The sequence below is a fragment of the Charadrius vociferus genome, unplaced genomic scaffold (assembly GCF_000708025.1).
Source record: "Charadrius vociferus isolate BGI_N301 unplaced genomic scaffold, ASM70802v2 scaffold134, whole genome shotgun sequence".
In the NCBI taxonomy this organism is placed as follows: Eukaryota; Metazoa; Chordata; class Aves; order Charadriiformes; family Charadriidae; genus Charadrius; species Charadrius vociferus.
In genome coordinates, this window is record NW_009648333.1 from 2,847,049 (window position 1) to 2,873,164 (window position 26,116).

The 26,116-nt window shown below is 38.4% G+C and overlaps 1 protein-coding gene across 1 annotated transcript in view; it reads right to left on the bottom strand.

Moving 5' to 3' along the window:
* Positions 1–26,116, bottom strand: part of GABRG1 (gamma-aminobutyric acid (GABA) A receptor, gamma 1) — a 46,750-nt gene that overhangs the window by 12,020 nt on the left and 8,614 nt on the right. Inside the window, exons 4-6 of the mRNA XM_009885010.1 lie at positions 25,618–25,852; positions 17,557–17,624; positions 1,244–1,464 (exon numbers count right to left, since the gene is read on the bottom strand). Coding sequence (XP_009883312.1) covers positions 1,244–1,464; positions 17,557–17,624; positions 25,618–25,852 — 524 coding nt within the window. The remainder of the gene's footprint in view (positions 1–1,243; positions 1,465–17,556; positions 17,625–25,617; positions 25,853–26,116) is intronic.

Genomic DNA, 26,116 nt, shown 5'->3' on the forward strand with positions numbered 1-26,116 from the left:
TCAGATCCTATTGTTGTTCCTTCAATAACCAACATACGAATCTCTCAATATTATTCCATCTTCAGCCAAATTCAGGCCATATCCTCACCTATACAGATGTTTACATGTTACAGTGCTGGGTTCTGCTGGTTTATTACTAGCTCGTTGCCCTTCGCAGCTCATACGCTAGCACAATAATTCTAACCTATTGCTCTGGGAGAGCTCAGATGGATTTTTGGTAGCGTTTGTTTGTTTCTCTGTGTTACTTAAACCCTATTTAAAAGAAATTGTACACTGAAACTGAATGGACAATGGAATGATAAAGTCCGAGTATGACTCTAGAATTGTTAGCTAATAAAATAAAAATAAAGAAATATTAGCATGTCAACAGAAGAGGCTTTTTAGAGATTTTTATAGACACCAGCATAATAAACTGTTTAAAAAGCGCTCTTCAGAGATATTTGTATGCTCTCAAATGAAGCATACTAAGAAAAAATTGAGTGAAGAGAATCCTTTTGAAACATCCGAATACTTCTTATTTCTGATACAGAAGACTTTTTAAATTGTTCATACAACACAACTAGCCTCCATACGAAAACAGTAAAAATGACTGAAAAGAAGGTAATTAAAAGGTGCTACTTTTTGTTAAAATAAATAAACTCTTAAGAGCAGAATCAGATTTATGGCATCAAAGATCAGTACAGATAGCCTAGATGGAAAGCTTAAAACCAGCCCAAGCATCCCCCATTTGCCAAGAAGAATTATCACCAACGTGTTTGCTTTTGCATAATTTGGATGAACAGATTTGTTGATTTTAATAGCTTGCAAGGGTAAAAATGTTAAGAAGAATATGCAGGACTGGGGCCTTAGCTTTAATCAAACTTCTTATGATTTTTAGTATCTGAAGCATTTCATATTTTACTTACAGAATATCATTTGGTGGAAATTAGATACCGAACTATTTAGAACAGAAAGTCTGCAAAACAATTTATGACTAGATCTGCAATACGTTAGTGACAGACCACCATGGTGCTACGTGCCGTACAACATCTTTTTTTTAATCTTACCTGTACCTAAATGAGATTAAAATTTGCTGTCCCCTTCAATCATCTTTACCCTATTATATAGGCAATATATTTCCTTTCTTAAACTCCTTGCAAATTCCTGTGGTCCACAACAAAAGAGATGCCAAGGATTTGATACACATTCTTTTTTTTCATATTCCTGGTCATAACAGTTTTATTTTTTTCTAATAAAAACCCACCTTAGAGTGTATAATACTCTTCCATCGCTCCAGATTCGAAGCAGACGATTTGGAGTTGTAATCCAGTGAGCATCAGATTTCCTTGAGTTCCGGAAGAAAGTGTCTGGAATCCAAATTTTTCCAACCATATTGCTATTAAGCATGAGCACCTTCATTGAGCTGTTAAATTTTAGACGACTGTCATACCAAGTCTGGGCAAAAATTATATCTATAGTGTATTCCTAGAAACAAAGAAACAACCATATCTATGTATAGGTTTACCAAAGTCCTCAAGCCAACAATTTTTAATTCATATATAAATCTGAAGCCACTTCTATTCTCGTTTGTATTACCATTTGCATAGCACACAGCAGCCTGTAACCCCAAACAGAGAAATTACAGGCTGATGAAAGACACACACAGCCTTCTGTCCCTACATCCTCTCCCCTGACACACATTGATTAGTTAAGGAAGAGGAGACATGATAGGAACTTGCTGTAACTTGGAGGTCCCCGCCACAGTGCCACCACCTCTGGGGGCCCTTAAAGGCAACCTTAACACTTCAAGGATAGACTATGTTTGTTAAGACAGAGATTCTACATCTCTTAAGAAGCAAACCAAGTGAACTTTCTATATTTTTTCCCCAAATTTTACAACATGCAATTTAAGATCCTTCAAGAAATTTCAGATTTTGAAAAATTCATGAATATGCGGGACATAAACATCACAGTTTGCAGAACTAGCTGTTACCATCTGCCTCCCATATCTCCCTACATACATCTCCCTACATACACACAAAAGTATACATAAGCATCATCAGGAAGGAAATTTCCCTAAAGCAACTCCACTTCACTTATTAAAGGCTCAAGAAAGCTGCTTTTGTGGTAGAAAGCCAAATTCCTCAGTAGACTTACGGCCAGAAAAGAAAGGTAAAAAATAAAATAAACAAATAAATAAAAGGAAAACCTACAGACTTTTAATGAGATATTTCTTGACACAGTGAAACTTGAGGGGGATAAACATTACAGATGCAATGAAGTACTGTTTTTCAAAGAATCCAGCCAGTTGTTCCTGCGCTCCAGACAAAGGAGCAATGCAGCAGCCTCTTCTTTGCTGTGTTTGTCACAGGTCCAGACCACGACTCTGACCTCAAGGGCAACAGTCTCTCTACTTGATGGCAGATGTGATCTTTCCTGCACGGCCTCTGTGGGGTAAAAGAGCTGCAGACCAGAGTTAAACACTTGGTGTTGGCTGTTCAGCTGCCAGTCATGGGATGAGTGGGCAGTGGGAAGAGAGAAGGAGACAGTGGTTCGAACTCTTGCATGAGCCAAAGGGGTCGCTACTAGTTTACTTGGTCAATAAAAATGCACCGTGTAGGCGGTCAATTCTGGTTTTAAATAAAATAAAAGTAGAAGTCTTTGCTGGTTGTGGTGGGGGTTTTTGTTCATTTTACTTTTAAATTATCACAGCAGCCAAACTGTACAAGTTACAGACTCCTCATGCGTTTCTGCAACCGATACCCCCCATCTCCTAGGAAAGTCTGCAAAATCTGGCACTTCATCCTTCAGAAGTGCCAAGGCATATATTCCAGGACTACTTAAATCTCTCTCAATTCTCCCACCTCTCCAGGTGGGAGAAGAACAGGTTCAAGAAATAGATGTGCGAGAGGGAGGCTTGACGTTGCTCTGTGATGTATGGCAGGTAAATTACCACCTGGACTGCGGTAACTCAGTGACTCTCAAAGGCTATGAATAACTAGTGTATGAGGCAAAGAGTAGAGGGACAGAGGGAACAAAAGGACTAATCGAAAATGCATTTTAGAGATGACTTCGCTCTAAAATTCTGCTTATTCCTTGAGAGGCACTGCCATCAGGGGAAAATTCCGCAGGTCAGAACAAGTACCTGATTATTTTATTGCCGTGAACAACATTCAAGACACCTGTGAAAACCCAGGGCCTGTTTAACCTTAAAATTCAGTTTTCTGTGCTCATCTATGGTGGTTATGATTGGAAAGGAAATTTGCCTTGCTGTAGTGTACCTGAGAGCCCAAGGCAGTGCACTGGAGAAGTGTTTTAATGGGCTTAAATGGAACAGAATGAACAAAGACTTGCGTGTTGCCTTTACAGTACAAATAGGAGAAAAAAAAGAAGCCAATGAGGGAAATCAACAGACATGACCAAATGTATGAAAAGAGCAGACTGTCTGAGTTTGAAGGTGATACTCTAAGCAGCCACTTCACAGTAGCACTGCATTTTCTGAGAAAAAGAAATTTATCAAAGTGACATTACAGTCAAATCCACCCAGAGCAAGAAAACTCAGGTTTTCATACAATACAAACTACCCTAACAAATTAAGATAAAACAGGAAGATGAGCTCACAGATTATTTTGAATACACAAAGGAAAGGAACAGCCTCAGCAGACCCAGGTGCTTGTGTTCTCTTACCTTTCAGTATTAAGTGTTTTTATCATACACATGTATTACAGTTGTTGTGTAACGAACTTTTTGGAAAAAAAAAACACAACACAACCCTCTGTTGAAACCCTTCATGAAACATTTATGACTGTGCAAAGAGAATCTAATACATAATAGTTTAATATCATAAAATTAGTAACTATTTGCTTCCAAGAACCTTGCTGAATGTATAGCAAGAGATCCATTTGCTAGCTTCTTGTCACATACCTACAGAAGATTGTCCTCCATTCGTAAGCTGACCCTTCAGCACCCAGACATCTCCCTCACCCTCAGGGGTCAGCCAACTGAAAGCATAATCCCACTATGCATCCCACCTGAAAGATGTGGACTTGCAGCCTCGCGGTGGGTGGCAGCAGCAGTTCACCCCCATCTTCAGCAGGGAGCCAGAGGCAGTGCTGCCTGATTTCTCCCGAAAACATTTTTTCCATTTCTAACATCTGCCCTGGTGGACATTACTACCTACTTCTTCAGCATATCTTTTTGTCCTATGCCTCCCTGAGACCTCTCTGTCTTTGAGGGTCCATAATGCATCCTGAAGCTGCATCTATTCTTCACGCAATGCATCTTACACAGGGGCACATTTTCAACCCATTATGTCTATACTACCTTTCACTCAAGTGAATCATAGAATGGTTTAGATTGGAAGGGACCTTGAAGATCAGCGAGTTCCAATCCCTCTGCCATGGGCAGGGACACCTCCCACTAGACCAGGTTGCTCCAAGCCCCATCCAGCCTGGCCTTGAACACCTCCAGGGATGGGGCAGCCACAGCTTCCCTGGGCAGCCGGGGCCAGTGCCTTACCACCCGTAAAGTGAAAAATGTCTTCCTAATACCTAATCTAAATCTCTCCTTTTCCAGTTTGAAGCCATTCCCCTTCATCCTATCACTACATGCCCTTGCAGAAAGTCCTTCCCCAGCTCTCCTGTAGGCGCCCTTTAGGTACTGGAAGGCCGCAATAAGGTCTCCCCAGAGCCTTCTTTTCTCCAGGCTGATCAGCCCCAACTCTCTCAGCCTTTCAGAACTTTAGCATAATGTCCAAGCGCATACATGTACTCACATTGTAGAGGTGCAAGGCATGTGAAAATGGGACTCAAATGTATATTATCCTACTTTCCGAACACGAGCCTCCCTGCAGAGGAGTCCAGGTGGCATACGTCCAAACAGGCCCCAAGCAGTCACCAAGCACAGGCAAATATACAGAATGATCAGACAACCAAGAGTTTGGCAGCATGCAGCTGGGACAGTGTAGATGCTTGAGAGCAATAAGCTGAAAAGGCAACTATGCTAGGGGGATTATCAAGAAAGTTGGATTATTTCTGAAAATCTAGTTTTGAAATGAGCCTGAAATTTTCAAATTATATGGATTCATACACTGAATTTCCCTAAATTTGTATCTCCTGAAAAGTATTTCATATTTCATTTTAAGAAGGGGAAATATGGCTTCCTAAAATTTGTTGAAAATTAGATAGAAAAATCACTATACTGTCTTTCCTGGGAGTACTTTTTTTCCAGAACTAGAGGAATAAAAGCCCTATCTTCATTCAAATACCATATGAGAAAGCAAAACAGCAGCCAGATTTATACAATATTCTTTTAGTGCAACAAATCTCTCTGAGATTCTATTTCATTTTCCTTGTTTTCTTAAAAAAAGTTACAATTACCGCTCTTATCACTACTTCTATTAGTCTTTCATAAAACTTACCATCCCCTGCCACTGTTGTCATGTAACCATAAAAATTGGTTTACTACTCTCTCTTTCAAATGAAACTAATGATAAAATAGCCATGCAGAATAAAATGGAATCAATCTATGGCTGTGTTAGTCACAGCCATAGCAAAATGCATGCTTATTCATATTTAGCCTCACAGGGTTCGATAACCACGGTACACGTTAGCTCATATTTGGCATTTGATTAGATCACTGAACTCTTTTTTTGCACAGCTGGCATAAAGAGCCCACCTGCCTCATTAGTTACAGATAACCGCAATCCTCCTCCATCTCTTTCCTTTCTAAAAGATCATAACAAACTCCAAAGGCTCGGAACACAGCGACTAATCAGAGATTACCATTAAAGGGCCAGGCAGTGAACAAACTGTGAATATTGACAAGCAGGTGTGTAGTCTGAGAGAAAATCATTTAATAAATAAAAGCAATTACTTCAAATAAAGTAGGAACAGCTACTGTATGGGAATAAATGGAATCCTCAACATCAGTTTTATTGTCACACGCAGTTCAATTATAATCAGACATGAAAATGGGTGAGTGGATTGCTTTTTTTTTTTTTTTGAAAGCTGTGAAAAAAAGGGAGGCAGATACCATCCTACACAAATCTCAACATAATATCAGTAAGGATGGAAAAAAATTTCACCAAGCAGAAAACTTTTTTCTTGGATATTTGGCATGGCAGTCTCACAACCGATTTGGTATTTGACAGTAAAAAGTACAGAGAAGTCAAGCAATGGGTAGCTAAATCATTGGCTGAATTATGTTAACTGCAACATATTTTGTTTAAGAACAGGAAAAAAGTGGCCAAACACAAAAACAAATTAAAAGTCCCAAAACCAAACTCAGAACTGACAAATTGTGTTAGTGAGCTACCAGCCTGCAATACCGTTCATTACCAGTGAATTTCAGAGAAAAATGAATAAAAGCTTACTCCCATCATTTCATCTTTGCTCAGAAACCCACCCCAGCTTTTCTCCCAGACTGAAAATTTCACCTGAAGGGCACCTGGAGTTTTCTGGAGTGCAAAAGGCTAATTCAGAAACCTGTTTCATAAGGAGCCCCTGAACTCAGTTCAATTACCAAGTGTGACACAACTTCATCTTATTCAGTTATCTGAGCTTCAAGATATTTTCCCCATGTTTCTTCATTCTATCCAGCTTTCTAACTCCTTAAACTGGAACTTTATGTGAGGTAGGCAGGGAGTTCTTCAGGAAAAAAATGAAGAAACTAAAGAAAATGCTCTACCAATCTATACATTTTGACATTAAGAGATGTGATTTAATAGCAAAGACTGAGTCTAGTATTCAGATTAAGAGGTTTAAACAACAAAGTCATAAACAAAACTGGTAACCATATGTTTTCCTAAGAGGTAAGCACCAAATAAAGCATCAATCATTAGTCAATTTATCTTCATCTTGCCAGTGTGCTGCCAATAAACATGCATAACCTTTACCTTTTCCCTTACCCAAATATCTCTGGACATCAATAAGGGGCTATTAAGTAATTTATTAAAATTTTTAACCTATCTTTGATGTATAACTGCTCTTAACAAAACATCTACAAAGTGGTTGCTCTCCCTGTTGGGTTACTGTAGAAGTCCTCTAAAAAGATTTTTGAGCTGCTTCAGGGCCAAGAATAATTTCAGCACTTTATACCCATGGCTGGGACTGAAGCAAAAGTAAAATTTCTGGTTTGGCTGAACCATTTTAGTTTGCTCACTACAGCAATCTAAACCTAGTGACCTAAGGGTGAGATCTAAAAGATCCAACCATCACAGTGATTCTGACATGCACCTGCAACATTACATCAATAACACTGCAGCTGTGGAAGAGGTGGGGGCTGCAGGAAATACGCTGAACAGAAGTGCACAGCATCTGCTCCCAGAGTCCTTTAACCGGTTAGATTGTTGTAATTGTACAGATAATCACACTGGAAGATGCTAGGAGAACATATGCACGGGGTAAGTGGAAGCATGGCAAAGCATATCTACAGAAGGTGAGGGAGTATAGCAGGACCTACATAGACAGAAAAAATCTATCACTCTTCACATCATAATTTGGCATCTGTGCTTGTCCAGCCCTTATTTTGAACATGCGAAGTGACAGATGCAAACAACAATATGAATAAAAGGCAAGATTTATTTCAATGCTTTGTAGATTAGAAACGATAATTAAAATCTTGCCAATAGTCAAAAGATTAGCTAAAAAAGTAACTAAAGCACTTCAGCAAAATCTCTGCTTTTATTTGATCAGCTTAGACTTTGGGCATTTGAAGAGAGCATAAGGAGAGGAAGCAGATTATATAGATATAATCTATATAAATTCCCACACTGAAAATGACACAAAAAGTTTTGGTTTGCTTTTCAAGTGAAACTTGAACATTTCAGCCACTGCCACTCATAAAAAAAAAATAAACTACAGAAAGAACCAGAGAAGACAACTCAGAACAAAAAAAAACCATACATATATATTAAAAGCCCAGGAGTGAATACTGGTATGGATTAAGAGTTTGGCTTCGAGGTTGTCAATAGTGATTTATCAACTTCATTAACTATACTTTCTAAATTTTGCAGCTACATCTACCTACGTGTAACTAGAGAGACTCAGGCAGTCAAAATCAGTCCTACAAACAACTTTAGTGACAAAGCTGCACATTACTCAAGCATACATGGCTTTCTACAGTTGCTTTTTATAAATAAACTATAAAGTCTCAAACACAGTGCTTCTCCTTTCAGTATGGCACAACTGCTTTTAAAGCAAGATTAATTGCACAGTCACCATTTGCTCTTTTATTTCCATGTTTTTCCTGTCGTGCTCCAAAATCCCTCCATTGATGGCAAGGAGACTTATCCAAGTTTGGTTTCTACCCTGCAACTCCTGTAAGATACATATGCCTACATGAAATACAGCACTCCTTTTAGTTTGGCTTTCTGGTTGATGAAGCAGTCATGCAACTCCAAATATCAATCAACAGCTACACTGAAGATATAAGATCATGGACAACTGTTAAGAACCACCTAAAAGAGCCTCTACTTACTTACTGGTCCCAAGGGCAGAACCCTTTGGGGGGATAACCCTCTACAGTAGAGACGCTACTGTTATTCGAAAAGGTGAAATCTCATGCAGGGCTTACGGTATGCCAATGAATTACAAACTCCAAAATACTCCAACAAAAAGTGATTTAGATGTGCATTCTCCGTGGTGGTCAAAATAACCATCCATAATGTATGAGACTTGATGAAACTTCAAATCGTACAACAACAGAACAAAAATAATGAAGGCCACGATCAATAGGCAGGGAAATTACGTTCACTTATAAGCAGAAGGACATTGCATCTCTTAACATCTATTTTGCCCATTCTTTCACCCCTACTGACAAGGGAGTAGGGCAACACTCTATCCAGGAGTGGGTCTGCTTCCTTGGCAAACAGCTTGGAGGTGCTGCTGCAGGAAAGGGCATCCAGATAATTCCCCTGCTTTGTAAAGTGAACTTCCCATAGCATGCGCCATCAGGAGAAAAATCCCGTTCCTGCCACTGCCCAGCTTTTAACAGAGGATGAGGTTTCATAGCATCAGCACAGATCCCGGCACCAGCCATTGCAGGGACCAGTGAACGACAGCGGCTTTCCTTCGGAGCGCAGCAGCACAGGAGGCAACAGTAACCTGTGTGGTAGGAGCCATTGCCAGGGACCGTTTCTGTTGCAACAAACCATTACCAGCTATTGTCACAATCAAAGCACATCCCCTGCCTTTCTCCCTGAAACCCAGTTCAAATCTAGGCCAGCAAAATCATTCCCACAACTGGAATGCAGCATCACAAATTTCCATATAGACAGACAGATTAGGAATTAATAACAGAGAACAGGTGTGTAGTGCTTTTCAAATTGTTTATCATCTATTTGACACAAAGATAAGAGGTACAAGACAAAGAACTAAACGTAGCTTGTCTCAGCTGCAGACACAAGGGAGACAACCACAGCAGAAGCAGACAGAAAATATTTGGAGAGGATATTAAGGCAGTGGAAGTAATAATAAACTGTATGTCAGAGCACCCAAGCAGTCCGTGGAGGTTTTTTGAGGGAAAAGCAGGAGTAAAGCACTGTTTGGGTTAGCTTTAGCACTGGTTGATACCTCTACCTTCTCAGTCAAGTGCTCTGAGGTGCTTATATTAACATTATTCTTGGTTTAGATCATCTCAGATCACAAATGAATTGTGCAGGAACTCAATACTGCTTACACAGGATGCACATCCTCTGCAAGGAGCTTACGGTTTGAATTTAAGATAAAAGACAAGATTTGGAAAGACAACGGGGGCATAAGTAACAGGAAACAGGGAACCCAATACCAGTCAGAAGTACAAGTAGTGATTTTAGCACAACAAAAGCTTCATTGCTTGTGATATTTTATACCCTCCACAGAAAGAAAGTAAAAAAAAAAAAAGAAAAGAAAAGAAAAGTTTAAAGGGGAACATGATGAGAAACAGTGAAGCAGCCTTGGAGGCATTTATAGAAAGTTTCTTTCAAGCATAAAAGCCAGCTTGGAAGAAAGTGGTATGAAAAGTTGAAAGGATGGGAGCAGAAGCTAGCAAGATCTGAGGTAGGAAATGGCCTCTTGGGGAAAAAAACAACTAAAAATGGCTGGGCATAGGTTTTGAAGTGCCTTGAAAGTGAAAGGAAACTGTTTACGTGTGAGGTGTGGTGAAAGAGGAGAGAGAGGAAGAACCTGGGCAAGAAATGACTCAGTATAAACAATGGGAAATTCTCTCTGTAGGACATCTCTAGATGGTAGGAATGGAGCAAGACTGCAACTGAAAAGGTTACAAAAACACGTTATCGTAACAATGGGAGTCTGGACAAGAGATTCCAAGTGATGGATTAAAAAATAAATAAAAATACAAATCCTCAAAGTTGCTTTGCAATCAGAATTTGCAAGACTCCAACTAAGACCGTACGCTGGGTTCTAAGATCCATCAAATCAGAAAATTTTCAGAGTTCAAGCCTCAATGAGTAGTGATTGTCCACAGCAACTTAGAGCATGGAAGGGGCAAAAAGTGGGAAGATCTAAAGCTATGATTCAGCTATATTGAGATAACTAAACGTCTGTGAACAGATATGAGGGACTCAAGGCAATATTTTGAACTAGGGAAAAAGGAGAGACACAGAATAACAGGCAACTGGAACAGAAAAGTTGCTGAATTTGTAGATGAAACTACCAAGAAGTAGTTGAGAGCAGAAGAAAAGGTGACCATGGAAGACATCCTGCGCAGAAAGAGCTTTGAGAAGTATATTCACATCAACACGTAATTAGATAAAGTACTGGGAACACAAAAAAATAAGGTCCAAAGTCCACTGACAGACTGACCGCAGATAAAAATGAATAAGCTTTTCAGAATTGTTTTCTAGCCCCAACAACGTCCACAGCTCAGGACTTCTGCTATTTTTTTAACAAATTAGCCTTATACAAATACAGAACGCTAACATCTGAAATCTCAGATACTTCAAAGGAAGTTTGTTTATTACTCTGACTGTGGATGCTAAGAATCTGAGATGACACAAACTGGATTTCCAACCAGTACTTACTGGCACACTGTACTGATGTCAGGGGAGTTAAGTCAAAGCAGTATTATTTTTTTTTTCATTATTTATATTGAAACGATGCCAACTGTGGCTTAAGTGATACAATTATCTCCTAAAGTGTGAACTAGTCTAACACAAAATTTAAGAGCGGACCACAGCATAAAAAAACCTGCAGCCTTAGATTATAACATTGCTAAATGGCAAACACAAATTAGGGCACATTTTACAGCAAAGAACGTGGGTTTTTCTGGTGTCTTGTGTAGAACCTTAACTACCTGTCCTGACTTCATACCTATTAAGGGAAAACCCGTAAAGTGCAGCTGAGACTAGGCCAAGTACTGAATGCTTTTTAAAGTTGGGGCTGAAAAGATGCCTGTACTCTGGTTTGACTTCAGAAAGCTACCACAACGTGTCTGTCGTACAACAGCTGCCTTTTCCCTCATCCATCACCATTCCCTTCAAAATGATCACAGAAATTGGGAGCGACGCAGGAACTGCTGTGCTGAGCCAGTACGAGCAGAATATTGCCTGTACTTGGCCAATTCCCCTGAAACCAAATAGGGCAAGCTTAGAGCTGCCTTGCCATAGCAGTAGGCAAACTAGCTGCCTGCAAGAGCCAGACCCATCAATTTAAGCTATTTTTTTCAGAATAAACCAGAGAACATTAACAAAATTGTATTTGTCAAATATTACTCAAGTTCCTAGAGCTAGCAAAATAAGAAATACTACCAGACATACGGTTTTTCACACTTGAAATATATTTCATAAGAAAGAAAAAACAATGCTTAAGCCTACTGAAGGAATATTTACTCAGCTGCTGTAAACAAACTCTGTGTCCACCAATCTCAAACACTCATCTGAGTAACAGCCAATTAACTCTGATCACTTGCAGTGCTGACAGGCACCAAAATGATTGGAATCTATCTTTCCTAATCAAAATAAAAGAGTAAGTTGGGAAAAAAAATATTATTCTAGTTTAATCCAAAGAAGATGCTGAACAATAAGAATGTGGTAATATTCAAAGACTTGCTGGTACTTTTGTCCTGATTTATGAAAACATGTTATTGCCATTTGAAAGAGAACTGAATTAGTTTGCATAAAATGGACACACCTGACTCTCCAAAAATTTGCAGTGCTTGAACACTGAAGCCACACAACCATATGAAACCTCATAAATTCTCGTGCATCCTTCATGCTCTTCCTCTCAGTCTGTCACCATAAAGCTCACAGAGACAACGGTTCTCCTCAAAAACGGTCTTCTTCAAATATGAAAGCAATTCCAACCTCCAGGAAAAGCTTCAAATGCAGTCGACAAACCACAAGAAGCCCTATCAAGCAGTGTTCACCCAGTCCTGAAATATTACTACACACTACAGCATTTAGAGAGCACTGAGATTTACTATGTTTATGTTTCTTGTATGGAACTATGTTCACTTAGACACACAGCTCTCTGAACAGACAGACAGGGAGGTAGAGAGAGTTCATGTTTTTCTTTTTATACGCTTCTTACTTTGGATTTTTTTCCTTTTGTGTTTGTTAAATCCTTAAGTCAATGTGACATGGTGACAAGGACATGCCTAGGTATCTGCAGGATCAGGGCCTTGCTAATTCCAGCATCTATTTCTGTTTTCTTTCTAAGCCTCATCTTTCCTTTATGCTAGTTACTATTCATTCAGTAACAAACCATTCAATGTCACTGAAAAACAGAGTTAAAAACCCATTGATTTTCAGAATAATGCACACAAAGGGTGTGCATCTTTGAGTACTGGATTTCAAGGTAGCTTCAGATAATTTGTCTTCGGGTGATGATTACTTATATTCTAGTGTGCTTAATGTAAATTACCCAGCACTGTAAAGTAAAAATACAAAACCCTCAAACCTTCAATACAAATTTAGTGACTAGTAGAACAAGTGCAGTGACACACCTGACCACATCCTCCACAAGTACAGTAACATTGAGGGATCTGTGTTAGGACATCCATCACATTGATACCTTAAAAAAAAAAAACAAAAAAAACCAAAAAATCTGCTGCTAGTTGCTACAACTTAAGCATGAAATGGAATTTAGAAGCCAAAGGATACTTAAAATTCATCATCGGCACATTCTACACAAAGTCATAAATGGTACAATACGACAGGAAAAAATGTATCCTAACAGTGTCCAGGCCATGCAGTCTGTGTACTAAAGCAGCACATTGTGTATTTAGTGAATATCTGATTTGTTCAGTGCTTTAGCTATCTTGTTAAAATTAAGAGTGCTAGGCTTCAAAGTATGGCCTTCAGCTTGTGGCCGCAAGTAGCCTTCACTGGATAACTAGCAAAGATCATGCAACAAAAGCTAAATCATCCGCAGAAGAGACAGAAATGTTGGGAAATAACAAGGAAACCAAACTGCTTCAGTGAAGTGCAGTCCTAGAAATTTATCCTGGAATTTTCAGTCTGGACCTCCTGATACTGACTTCCATAAATAAATGCAAAAGCTGAATAGAGAGCATCATCTCCATCCACAGCAAGGGAAGAAACAAATACGTAGCTCTCAAACACGCTAAAATGGCAATGACAACATAATGTTTCAAAATGTTACATCATTACTTAAAAACACATGGAAAAGCAAAGAATTTTAAAACATAATGTTGTTTCTATAAACATACACATTCATATATGTGTACATTTACACACAGACAGATATAGCCAGACAGGTAGAGCATTTTCTTTAGGCTAGTTTTCAATCTATCTATCGTGATGTCTATGCATCTCTATAGAAACGATCTGCCTCTTTCTAAACCTTTCCCTGTTTTTGTTACTGAAGCATTGCTCCACTATTTACTATATGAAACTCAATTAAATAAGCTCTCAGGACAGGGAAAGTATAAACTTTTCTCTTTGCTTTTCATTTTTTGACATGATGTAATACTGCTTCTTACTTCAGGAACTGCTCCTGTATTCCTTCTCCAAAAATTTCTCTTATTTGGAGTAGCAGTCTTTTATTGTCATGAGAGTTTTGATCAAACAGAAATTACAAGATCGGGTATTCTCTTAGTTAAAGGAAAGTAAAAATGTCTTGGGGGGCTGCCATGCCTCTCCCAACCCACTGAACTTGCATGGTCTTGTCAAACCACAAAAGCTGTGGTGCTGGCATGGTCCTCCCCTGGGCTCCTTGGGCCACCAGCAGCACAAAACATTATGTATTTATGAAAATGTAGGGTTAGAGGGATGAATACAGGGCAGAGAAAGCTAACGAGGCCCATAGGCAACATGGATCAATACGCTTATCTACACAGGGGCCATATATCAGACTCTGCTACTAGTACCACCAAACAGAGTGACTTTTTTTCATCTTGGCCCTAGTTTGGAAAGAAAGAGAAAGGTAGTAAGAGCCGAGTACATCTACGTTAAGTGCTCAACTGAGTCAGCTTCCACATAGAGGAAAACTGGGCTCTAAATATTCATTGCACGTCTAAATTCTGCTAAGGAATCCCTAGACCACTGCAGAGCTATTGAGGAACAAGACTTTGGCCATAAAAATGGACTTAGCTGCATTTTACATGATTGTTGCACGACGCACAGCACAGGTTAGCTCTACAGGACAGATTCAAAAATCTTTAAACTTAATGAGTATTAGAAACCTAAGTACTCCGCTGATCCAGACGCTTGTTAAAAATGCGGTTGCGGCTGTCTAAAGAGATCACATGCTGTGGAAAAACTTCTCTTAAGCATGAGGTGTCTATACTGTCTAGAATTTTGTGTAGATCTTTGTTAAATAGTGAAAGCCAAAACACAACAGCCTTCAAAAAAAGTTTAATGAATGTCATACATACATTTAAAGCCTCCTTTTTGTGAAAGTGAAAGCCTATCAGACAGCAAGAGGAAAATAGACTGAATTATAAAAGTAAATCAGTTTCCTCTCATAATATGTGTCCTCTGAAGCTTTCAGACAAACACACTCCCTTGATATGCTGCTTCAGCATCATTTTTAGAAAAAATGCTCTCTACATCATGCCATATTGTCTCCAAACTAGTTAAAGGACATCATTTGCCAGAGTGAATTAATGCATCTGGCAAATGAGAAATCCAATGGGGAATCACAGATATGTGTTCTCACATTAAGTGATCAAATGAAGGGCTAAGGACAGCCCTTGAAATGGAAGTAACTTTTGGATTATTAGTTAACAATCTCAAACAATATTGACTCCAGGGAAAGTGCCTTCCTAATGAAACCAACAGCTCACATAATGAGAGCTTACAGGGTCAAATCTGTAATTATTTTTTTCGCTGAGAATGTTGTTTCCTAGATTAAAACCATCTTTTTCGGAAACCTTAATCAAATTATGTGCATATATATGGTTTTATTTGTTTTCACAAACATTTGATTTTTGTAGTAACGTTAGATGTTCATATGATCCAGGTTCCTGGAGTCCAAGCCCAATGAAAGCGAATGCTCTTTTATGAATGTATGAAGGCCATAGTGCCCCTAGACTATAATTTAAATTGCCCATTTTAAAAAAACAATAGTTTTTAAAGTTCTATGTCTTAATGACGTTTACCTAACTACCCTTTGGTGGCATGCTTCATTGTTATCTTTTATTTTTTTAACAGAAATCAGAAGGTTAGAGGGATATACATACAGTTGATACGTATTATAACCATTAGGATCTGGCTCTCTAATGAAGTAATATGCCTTTTCAATAAGGTGCTATTCTAACCTTGGACTAAAAAAAGCCAGTATGACTGCCTATTATTAGCACCACGGCAAGGGCATCACCACCCAGCTCTAGCACAGCTCTAGTAGATGAAGGAAGACCTCCTAAACGAGTGACATGAAATAGTCCCATGGATGACACTGTCATTACCGCAAGCACAGCGCGTGATAATGCTGCCTCCCGGGCTCCAGGCTGTGCAAGCAGAGGACAGCTGTGGGCACAGGAGAGGCCATGGTATATAGCAGCAGGGAGATTGCCCAAAGGTTGCAGAGACAAGAAGAGGGCACAGGAGATGGGACAGGGCCACCCTGCAAAGCCAGCCACATGCTGGTTCTTTAAAACTGGAAAACTGAAGCTATAAGCATTTCACATTTTCAGTTCCAGTGTATGCAATGCCTACCGGCCACAGGCTGAAGGATTTACTCTGGTTACTGGAAAATGAAGCCCCTACCATTTCCTATATCCTCCTTACAGGTAGCTGCCTGTCCACACATTTTGCTTCCACAGTAAGTTCCTTCAGAAGAGGATAGGATGGAGAGAAGCAAAAGAGAATGACTGCAGTAGGAAGAGAGACAAAACCAAAGACACCACTTATACCAGACATGGAAATTGAAAAGTTTCCCCCACCCCATCACTCTTCTGCTCTTTCATGCATTTCTTTATGTACAGTCCTGGCCTGAGACATGGACTTCCCTGCCACAGCCCCAGGTAATGACAACCCTAAGCCTGTTTGACCATTATGCTGGAATGAATATCTTTTGCCACAGACCTGCATCATCTGCTTTTGGCACCTCTATCCATAGTATCTGCGTACCACTGTTTTTCCCAGCTTGGCTTCCCATCACTGAAAGTCAGTATTCCTTACTCAAGCATGACAACAGACGTGTAAACCACAAGATCCTTAATAGCAATCTAGAATTACTGTGCTTTCACCAAATGCTCATAAGCCCCCTGCACTGGCATGCTCCAGCCTCAGATTGAACAAAACGCTCCTCTGCCGTGCCAATTCAGCACTGTCAGCAATCATGTTGGGACGAGGAAAAAGAAAAAGGCAAGAAGGGACTGAGCTCAAATTCACCTGAGGGCCAGTCCCAGTCTTAGTCCTGGACAATGGTCCCCGGAAGTCACGCAACAAGGCCTTTCTAAAGCCTCCAACACCCCCATTTCATACAACACACATCGTGACAGAAAATCTAAGTGATCTAAGAAAAGACCACAGACTCCGTTTCCTCATAAATATTGTTACCTCAGTGCTGGTACCAAATAGACAGGTCAGATCTCAACAGGTCTACCAGAAACTGGATGAGACGCATTGCTTAACTTCTGAAGAAACCAGCTATATGTAGACACACACACATGCACACACACACACTGAAGAGGACCCATAAGACTAAATAAGACATGGAGAAAGGACAAAAGAGTCAAGTTCAAATTTTTCTTTCTATGAATTTGCAAAATAATAATAAATCACTGCACTGAAAATAGTTTCATACACAAATGGTGGGTCAATTGTCATTTTTCTTAATCCCAAGTGTAGCTCCAGGAAATTATACTGGGCCAGAGGTAAACCAGATTTAAACAAACACAATGAAAATGTTTGACACAAACCACACTAAGGACCTGATACAATGTCCTCTCTGTGGCCTCAATTTTTTAAAGAAGAAATATATTTTTTACATTGCAACAATTTCAAATAGAGAGAGTTTAAACGTGTTTCTGCAATAATCACAATAATATCCACTAACATAAGAGTACACAGTGAGAAATAATGAAAATTATTTGAATGAGATTAAAAATATTTCATAATATTAACCTATAGCATCATTCAGATAATGTGTTCTGTCAATAATCAGAACTTACCATATTGATTGGGTCAACTGGGCCAATGCTGTTAACATAGACATCTGTTTCAATTACCGTAGTTCTCACTAAACAAAACAGTAACCATAATAATTATATATTTAATTAACTCTGTACATTGTTGGTGTAATTTAACCTATTTACTAAAACAACAACAAATCTGATATTCTTTTATTAGATTCAGACTAACTAAATCTCTGGTTTGTTCATTTGGTGAAGGATCATATATGACTTGGCTCCCTTATTCCACACAAATTGTTAGAATTATCAACATGAATTTTTTATTTCGTAATGCAATCCCCACCTGTGCTTCGTGAACAAATGCATGATAGATATAAAAGGTATAAAAGGTAAAGGAAGGGGGGAAAAAAACAAACCAAAAACTGTCTTCCAACATAAAAATTTAATCATAAACAGAAAAAAAAAAAGTTTGGAAAAAATTGCTCGTACAACAAACCATAAGGTCTGGGAGCAGATGTGTTTATCAGCTGTAAGGAATCAATATGCAGCGCTTTCTGTCGATTCCTACTGAAAATGTGTAACAAAAATGAAATAAAACTTTTCACCACAGATTTCTTCAGTTCATGCAACTATAGCACACATAATGATTACTAATGTCTGTTCATCAGCTTGATTAATACACGCTTCAAACACCAACTTGAAAGCTCCTCAAGTGAAAGTAATTTAAAAGTTAAACATTTCCAGACTTATTTTTCCTTAAAAATCAAAGGGAAACCAGTCTCATTGGGCAGTCAAAAATTAGCTGTTTCAAAAATATATTCTCTTACTTTGTACATTTACAGAAGGGGACTAAGTCTAAGTGACTTCCCGTGGAAGTCACATCTGAAGTACACATAGCACTGATAATTCAGTTTTTTCCTCCCAACAGGTTTATAGGAGAAAAGGATACAAACAGAAGATGTCAGGATGCATTTTAACATCATCAATTTACCCAGCATTTTTTTCCAGCTTGTACTGGAGAGCCAGAATGTGAACACAAGAGGAAGGACATATGTCTTTGTCCCCACTGGAATGAAGAGGTTTAATGATAAAGCTCTGCTGGTCCTTCTCTCATGATCAGGCATTTTAAAATGAAGCATTTCTGTCCATCAGCAGATGGAAAAGGGGGAAGGTACAAACAAAAAGGCACTTTGATTTCATAGGAGAGGGACCCCAGGTCATCAGATTTGATTTCTTTATACTGCAAACCATCAGAGACTGCCCGAGTGCTCTATAATAAACCTAAAATCTTAAGTAAGAGGATTTTTCAAATCTCAAAAACCTAAAACTCAAACAGACACACAGAAAGAAACAGGATGTCATTAACGTGCTTGCCAGCTACAATGACAGGCAAGATCCATTTCCTAAATATCCTAAGATACCTTTTCCCTGCCAATCTCACATGGGAGGAAATTCTCCCTGATTCCAAATCCGATTACTGGTGTGACCCTGAGCCTGACAGCAAGACACACCACTGAGGCTGCACAAAGGATTTTCTGTACGACCACAGAGCACAGAGTCACTTGATCATCATCCTGTCCCCAGCATGCTTCACAGAAAGTTTAAACAGACTCTGGAAACCAATTTATTTCCTGGGGGAAAAAAAAATTAAGTGCCTCCTGAGCTGCAAATGTTTTCAATATCTTCAGGGCTCATAAAGGAAGGGGGGTAACACAAGATGTCATAGCCACAGACGGAAAAATCAGAGGGGAAAAAAGTATAAAATGCACATGTGTATATACACATATGTTTAATATAACATATTTTATATACACCACATCTTGCAAACAGATATCCCTTTCCTTTAATTCTGCAACCCCATTTATCTATATAACAGCAACCTCACTGCTAGACTAGAACACAAGGAGGTGGATCAAAGTGTATCTTGCCTCATTGCTCAAGCAGTGCTGAATCCACTATTTTTTCCCTGTATTAGTAGAAAAAGTTTAATTCTCCTTAGTGTTAGGAAATTTTGTTTTGTTCTGAGGTTCAAGTCTTTGACTCCAACTTTCAGTACTGCCTAGCCATATATCACAACTCTTCCTCAGACACAAGAGATTAAGGTCACTTCCGAAACTTGCCTTCAGTGTGCTCAACAGTTCATACTGTGTACCACAACTGCAACCTACAAATAATCTGTTCAGCTTTAACTTCTAAATTTGCTGCATTGTTTCCAGACCCATCTTGAAATGTGGGCACCAGGACTGGAAATTTTTGTAACAGTGTTATAAGTGCTTCTTGAACATTTCCAGGTTTCTGTTTGTTGTGTTCCTTTTCAAAAGGGGACTTATCTCAGGACAATGCTCAGGGATGCACAGCTAAGATCTTATACTACACAAAATATCTAAGTTTTCTGCTAAATCACTGCTTTACTTCTCAGAATCTCTCACCTTGAAATATGACCACCAGGCTTCCTCCCCTCCACCTCCTCTTTTCCCCCCTCTCAATTTTTGTGTCTCCAGTTTTATTGAAGGAGCAAATTATTACTCTGCAGATACAACCTCTCCCTTTCCAACAGTCTTTGTGTCATCTGCCAACTTTATGACAAAAAATCATTGCTGAAATCATTCAAAATATCATTATTTTTGATCAAGATTTTCCTATGAGACCTACTATAGACAGCCCAACTACTGATATTTCCTTATTAACAACTAAATTTTGAGATCTGTCAGTAAGCCAGCTTTTAATGGGGGCTGTGTCAATGTCATGAAATTCCAGCCTGCAGCGAGCAGTACTTGATCTGCCACAAGGGCTCTCCTGTAATGTGCCACCGAGTTCAGTTTGCCTTTTCCATACTGCTCTGAGTAAGATTATTAGAGCCAATAAGAGCCAGTGAAGAGTCTGAAAATCTGCTTCTGTTGAAATTATTTTAATTGACTCAAACGATCCAGAGAAAGAGACACAATTCAAGACTGGAGAAGGCTGTTTTGTTACCTTAGTTCTTCTGTATGGTACAGAGCAAAGTACTTCTGTGAATTATAAGAAAGAACTCATTCTTCTCATGTTCTTGAACTAGAAGTGATACGAGTCCATGAAAATGATGATTGCTGGAGGAAAATACATTCTTGATACTCAGTTGACATCCATGTATTTGCTATTGTTCATTTACTCTCCACAAAGAGCTAACAGAGAAAGACGGTTTGAGATGTTTCTACAGTGAATACTTCTTATTTTACTTCAAAAATTTGGTATCAGCCTTGAAAACATTAGGAGTAGGAAGAAAACTATTTAACACGTCCTGCATGAAGTGCAAAATGGCGCTGTAAACTTAAAGAAGCTTCTAAGGAAGAGGAGAAAGGGCTAGCAGACTTCAAATATTTACCCTGAAAGACAATATGAGCCAGGCTAGAGCAAAGTAAGAAGGTGAGAGGACAGCAGATTGCATATTCAACAGAGAAAGAGAAGAGCACCAAGGGGCAGCTGTTCATCAGCTCCTAATGTGGCTGAAGCACGTAGGGAACGTTTGCTAAGCCCAACCTAGAGAGAACTGCTCACTTTCTGATCTCCTGCTTTGACACCTTTTCTTCACTAGACTGAACTTCTCATCTTCTGGTTTGAAAGGTTTGACTAGTATTAGACATCGCCTAACCCAAGCACATAGTTAAGGACAGGCTTGTCCCAAGCAATAAATATAGGAAATAATTGACTCTGGTGCCTGGAATTCAAGAGCAAGAATGAACTTCCTGGCAAGCAACAAAGACCTGGAATTTCCCAACAAGGATCAAGACCTGGAAAGAAGTCTCTCTCAGCAGGCATGGAGTACTAGTCTTCTAGTAAGGGATGATGCCGCATAACACCTTTGCATATTCTGAACTCCAGTTTGAGTTGAAAATCTGTATTTTGAAAAATGTTTACTATCGATTAGAAACATTATAGTGATAAAAATCTACCTCAGTCATTGACAAATTATTTTAGTAATTGCACTTGTTATCAAAAGTGCCCCTTTTCCAGCCTGTATTTATTCAGGCCCAATTTGTAGTTTTCGATATGTGAAATATCTCTGTCTGCTACATTGAAGAGCTCTCCTTATCAGTTACTGTCGGTTTATAAACCCTCATCTCCTGACAGAAATTATTATCATTATTGTAAAAGTGCAGAACATTGCACTTTTTGTTGTTTAATGTTTCTCCATTTTCATTACTCCGATCCTCAACATTACCCAACAGGGTGTTAGTCCATCTAAATTCACTAACCAGTTCCTGTAGTTTACCACAATTCCCCATTTTGGAATGAAGGTCTAAGATATATCACCTGTTTTTTATTACTACTTATCATGTTATTTAATTTAAGCTAAAACCGCTTTTGATAATTTCATCCAGGCTTATTTTCTTTCAGCATGTTTTCTATAACTCCTCATTAATTGCCTAAAGAAGCATCTCTTCTTGGTGATAAAGCAGTTATTCAGCAAATAAATTAGGTGACTACCACATTCAGGAATAACAGAGGCCTTCAATGTGTAACACTTTTCAATGGAATAATACAGTTTTCACAACCAGTTATCTGAGTATTACTAATATGTCTATCTATAATGAAAATTCGGCCTCAAGTGTAGGCTTCCAGCTCCATGTCTGAAGAATTTTTTCAAAGCGATTTTGATGAAAGCAGAGCCCTGTTCTCCACACTTCTTCTTTTACCTTTTTATGTAAAAGAAACCCATCTTTAGCAAATAATCCTACATCACAACTTTTATTATTTCCATCATTTTCTATGCAGTGCAGACATTCAGTACCTTCATCCAGTAACATTCACTGCATGTACTCTTCTACATCTTGCTCGTGTGTTTCCTTCAATTCCTGCAAAATATTCTTCGTCTCAGAATACATACCCCTCTACCTTTACCTAATATTTTCCTGCTTATTCAGGCTTATTGCCTTCCTGTCTATATCATCCTTTCATCAATGCTACATTGTTCAACCGAATATCCCCCTAATATACCTGTCTTTTCAGAATTAGTGCTTCTGTTAACCTCTTGAAAGTCCACGTTTTGTTCACGTGTCCTTTATATCCCCGAGTACATGACTTTTCACATTAGTGCACTGAGATGCAATTGCTTATAGGGCAATTACAACTATCCAAATTTCTCTAGGTATCCAGTTTCTCTATGTCCACGAGCAATCATCCTCACTATTCTTAAAAATTTTATCAATGATGACTTTCCTCACACTGTTGATTGAAAACACTCCATTAGAGTTGTAGATATGTGATGATTATTCCCTATTTTGAATTAAACTTTCAGATCGATCAGTTGTGTTTCACCCATATAATACATAACATCGGACATGAGACATAGCTGGAAAAAATGTGCTGTATGTTGACAGGCTAATATTAATATATCAGTGTCCTTAAAGTGTAAGAGACCGAACAGTGTGCAGCCAGAACTCTTTCCTTTAAAAAGGAAAGTTGAACAATAACAGTTAGTTTGATGCAGGACTGAAGCTAAAACAGCGTAGTTATAAAATCAGGTAGCCAAAAGGTAACGTTACAGTGAGACTAATTCTGCTTTACTAATATATCAACATTCCAAGGTTGTTATCTTTAGTTAAAGTGATTTATACTACAGATAAGAGACTTCATCTGGTAACTACTATTACTTTGTACTAAGCAGAAGTACTTTAATACTAGTTCCTTTATGCTCCAAACACCTCAAAGCATATTACATAAATTGAGTTAAAGACTAGTAAGATTAATAAACATAGCAAAGGGTAGCAATTAAGAAATCACTACAACTTGTGGGTATCTGAGACAAACAGAAAACTATAGTGGGTTTTTCTCCTATTAAATTTCAGTATTGCCTCTGAGGTTACAATTTTAGTTTGGCCCTCCTTTACCATTTCCCTCAACTAACTGCATGTTTAACAATGAAACCCCTTATCTCACTCTCAGATGCTGAAATTCTGTGTCAACATCAGGAAGAAAACAAAATTCCACTCTCATATTCAAACCCCACAAGTCAGGTTCAAAACAAAAAATGATGCTATTGTAACTGAGCTTTGTAATTCAATAGTAAAAATGTTCTGTGGGATATTATTGCTTTGAAAGATAATTAGAATTCCAGTTCAATAACTCTGTTGTACAAGTACTGACATATACTCTGAACACGTGGAATCTAACACCAGATTTTATTCACATAACTGAAGCAGACTAAGATGAATGCACTGTAGCCTGATTTTGTTTTTCTATCTGTTAAGTATCTGCTGCAGTTCCCAAGTAGCTGGACAGAACGCAATGCCTTCACCCAAAGTTGGAAACATCATCTTATGTTGTCCAGAATTTCTGCCCTATGGCAAAAGTCTGCAACTTCCCCTCCAACCAGAGGAGAGTCAGTCTTAAATTTTTTTTGTCCTGGCACCAGAGGGAATACTCCCAAATATCTCCTGGGCTCATCACTCCGGCTGATTATTCATGAACATTATGTTTTAATATATTGGATGGAGGCAGGTCCCAGATAGCAAAGGTCAGATTGGTAGAGAAGTATTGCATCAAGGAGAGAAGAAGCAAAAGAAAGGGAACGTTTATGTGAGAGAAGTGAGAAGCAATAGTCTTCTTCCAGGAACTGATATTTGGAGTCCAAAAAGCTGCCACTGAGTTACTCACAAAAAGGCATATTTCTTGCCCTACCAATACTCAGTACATAACCAGAAAAGTGAAGGTAAGGATTACACCAAAATTCTTCCATGCCCATCTAAATCCATTTGACATGCCAGAACAAACTCCTGTTCCTCTATTTTCTCTCCATTTATTTCTAAGTTTTATGGGGAGGGGAGAGAAACAAAATTCTCTCTTCTTTCATCCCCACCTACCAGCTAAACATTAGAAGGAATCCTGGTGGAGACAGTTTATTCCCTCATAATCCCTCTGCTGTCGGTTGCATCAAGCAGTTGGGGAAAAAAAACAGTAATGCTATACATCTGTCACACATTGAGAATTTAAGGAAAAATATGCTGGAAGACCTTTCTTGTTGTCTAAATGTTTGCAGTAATTCAATTAAACGAATGTGAAGGTAAAGACACAAAATTCGTGAGATTCACATGTGATTATATTGTGACAGTGAGAGAAAAATTGCCATTCAACACCTTCAGGGTAACAGTCAACAATAAAACAGAACTAAGAAATTTGGGGAAGAAAACAATTTGTCAGAAGCTTTCAAAAGAAAATACTTAGTTTGAGATTGCATCTCTCTGTTCTCCTACATAAATAAAATGAATCTAGATTGTTGTATTGTTTATCATATAAGCAGCTTACAGACTCACATGGCATTCCTTTGATAGGGAATGCCAAGTATTTAACAAATAATTATGTCCTCCACCTCTCCCTTCACAGTTCAGGGAACAAACTCAGAGAAAATAAATGATTTTTCTTAGTTTGATCCAGCCTGCACGTGGTAGACAAGAGCTGGCAAGTTTTCATGTATACCATGTTATCAACACAAGATTCTTCCAAATATTTACACTTAATGGTTATATGCAAATTGATGCTTTGACTATTGAAAACCAGATTTGCCTTCCTACTAGCTGCAAAGTTTGATCTATAGTAATGCACTTTCCTTCCTATATTCCTTTAGAAAAGATATATTCCTAAGTTATATTTTTAGATTCTTATGGAGTATTTCAAAATCTGAGCTAAGGGAAGAAGAGAACTGAGTTGAGTTAAATTTGCTCAAAATACATACTTACAATGTATTTTCTAAAATAAAAGTAAAAATATCTAGGAATAGTCCCTTAACAAACTCTTACATACAAAAGATCAAATTTTTAAATAACCGTGGCTGGTTTATATCTGTCAGATCTTAGTTAAACAAAGCCCACTGTCCCCAAAAAGCAATATTTTACATAAGAAAAAGAGATTGTAAATAGAACATACAAAATCTACTCTTGCATAGAACAATATTTTTACCAGTTCCAGAAAACCGTTGCATTTTATTGCTGTCATATTAGTTTTAATATTAGTTTTTGCTATATTAAGTTTTAAAAATTACATTAAGTGGATTTTTGCCATCTTTGACAAAATGCAAGCCATCTTTCATACACTTCTTCTATTTACTGAATTATTTTATGGGCTTACCCCCAATATCTGGCCGAAGCTTATTGTCGTATCCTTGAAGTAAGGAGTCCAGTATGTGAGTTACATCCCCACCATGAATCTTTGGTGCAAGGACCCATGTTTTATTCACCATTAGATCTTCATCATCCTCATCATCTGCTTTATCAGCTCTATGGTGAGTGAATAAAAAAAGCAAGGTTAGGAAAAAAAAACCCAACAAACAGTGAAAGTAAATACACAACAGATGAAGAAGAAACTGATATAATATAGAACACTATTTAGAGTACTTTATAAAAATCCGAAGGCATTCTAGTGCCAACAGAAAGAGGCAGGCCCTTATTTAAAAGACCAACACTTTGGTTTATGGCAGAAGAGAGTGTAAGCCAATAAACATGTCAAGACAGGCATTAACACATCATCCACGCAGAAAAACTCAAGCCATGAGTCAAACCCATAAAAGCAGCAGTAGGCATCCTCTTAATGTCAGCCTTTTCCTGTTTTAAGACACAAAATGTAATTC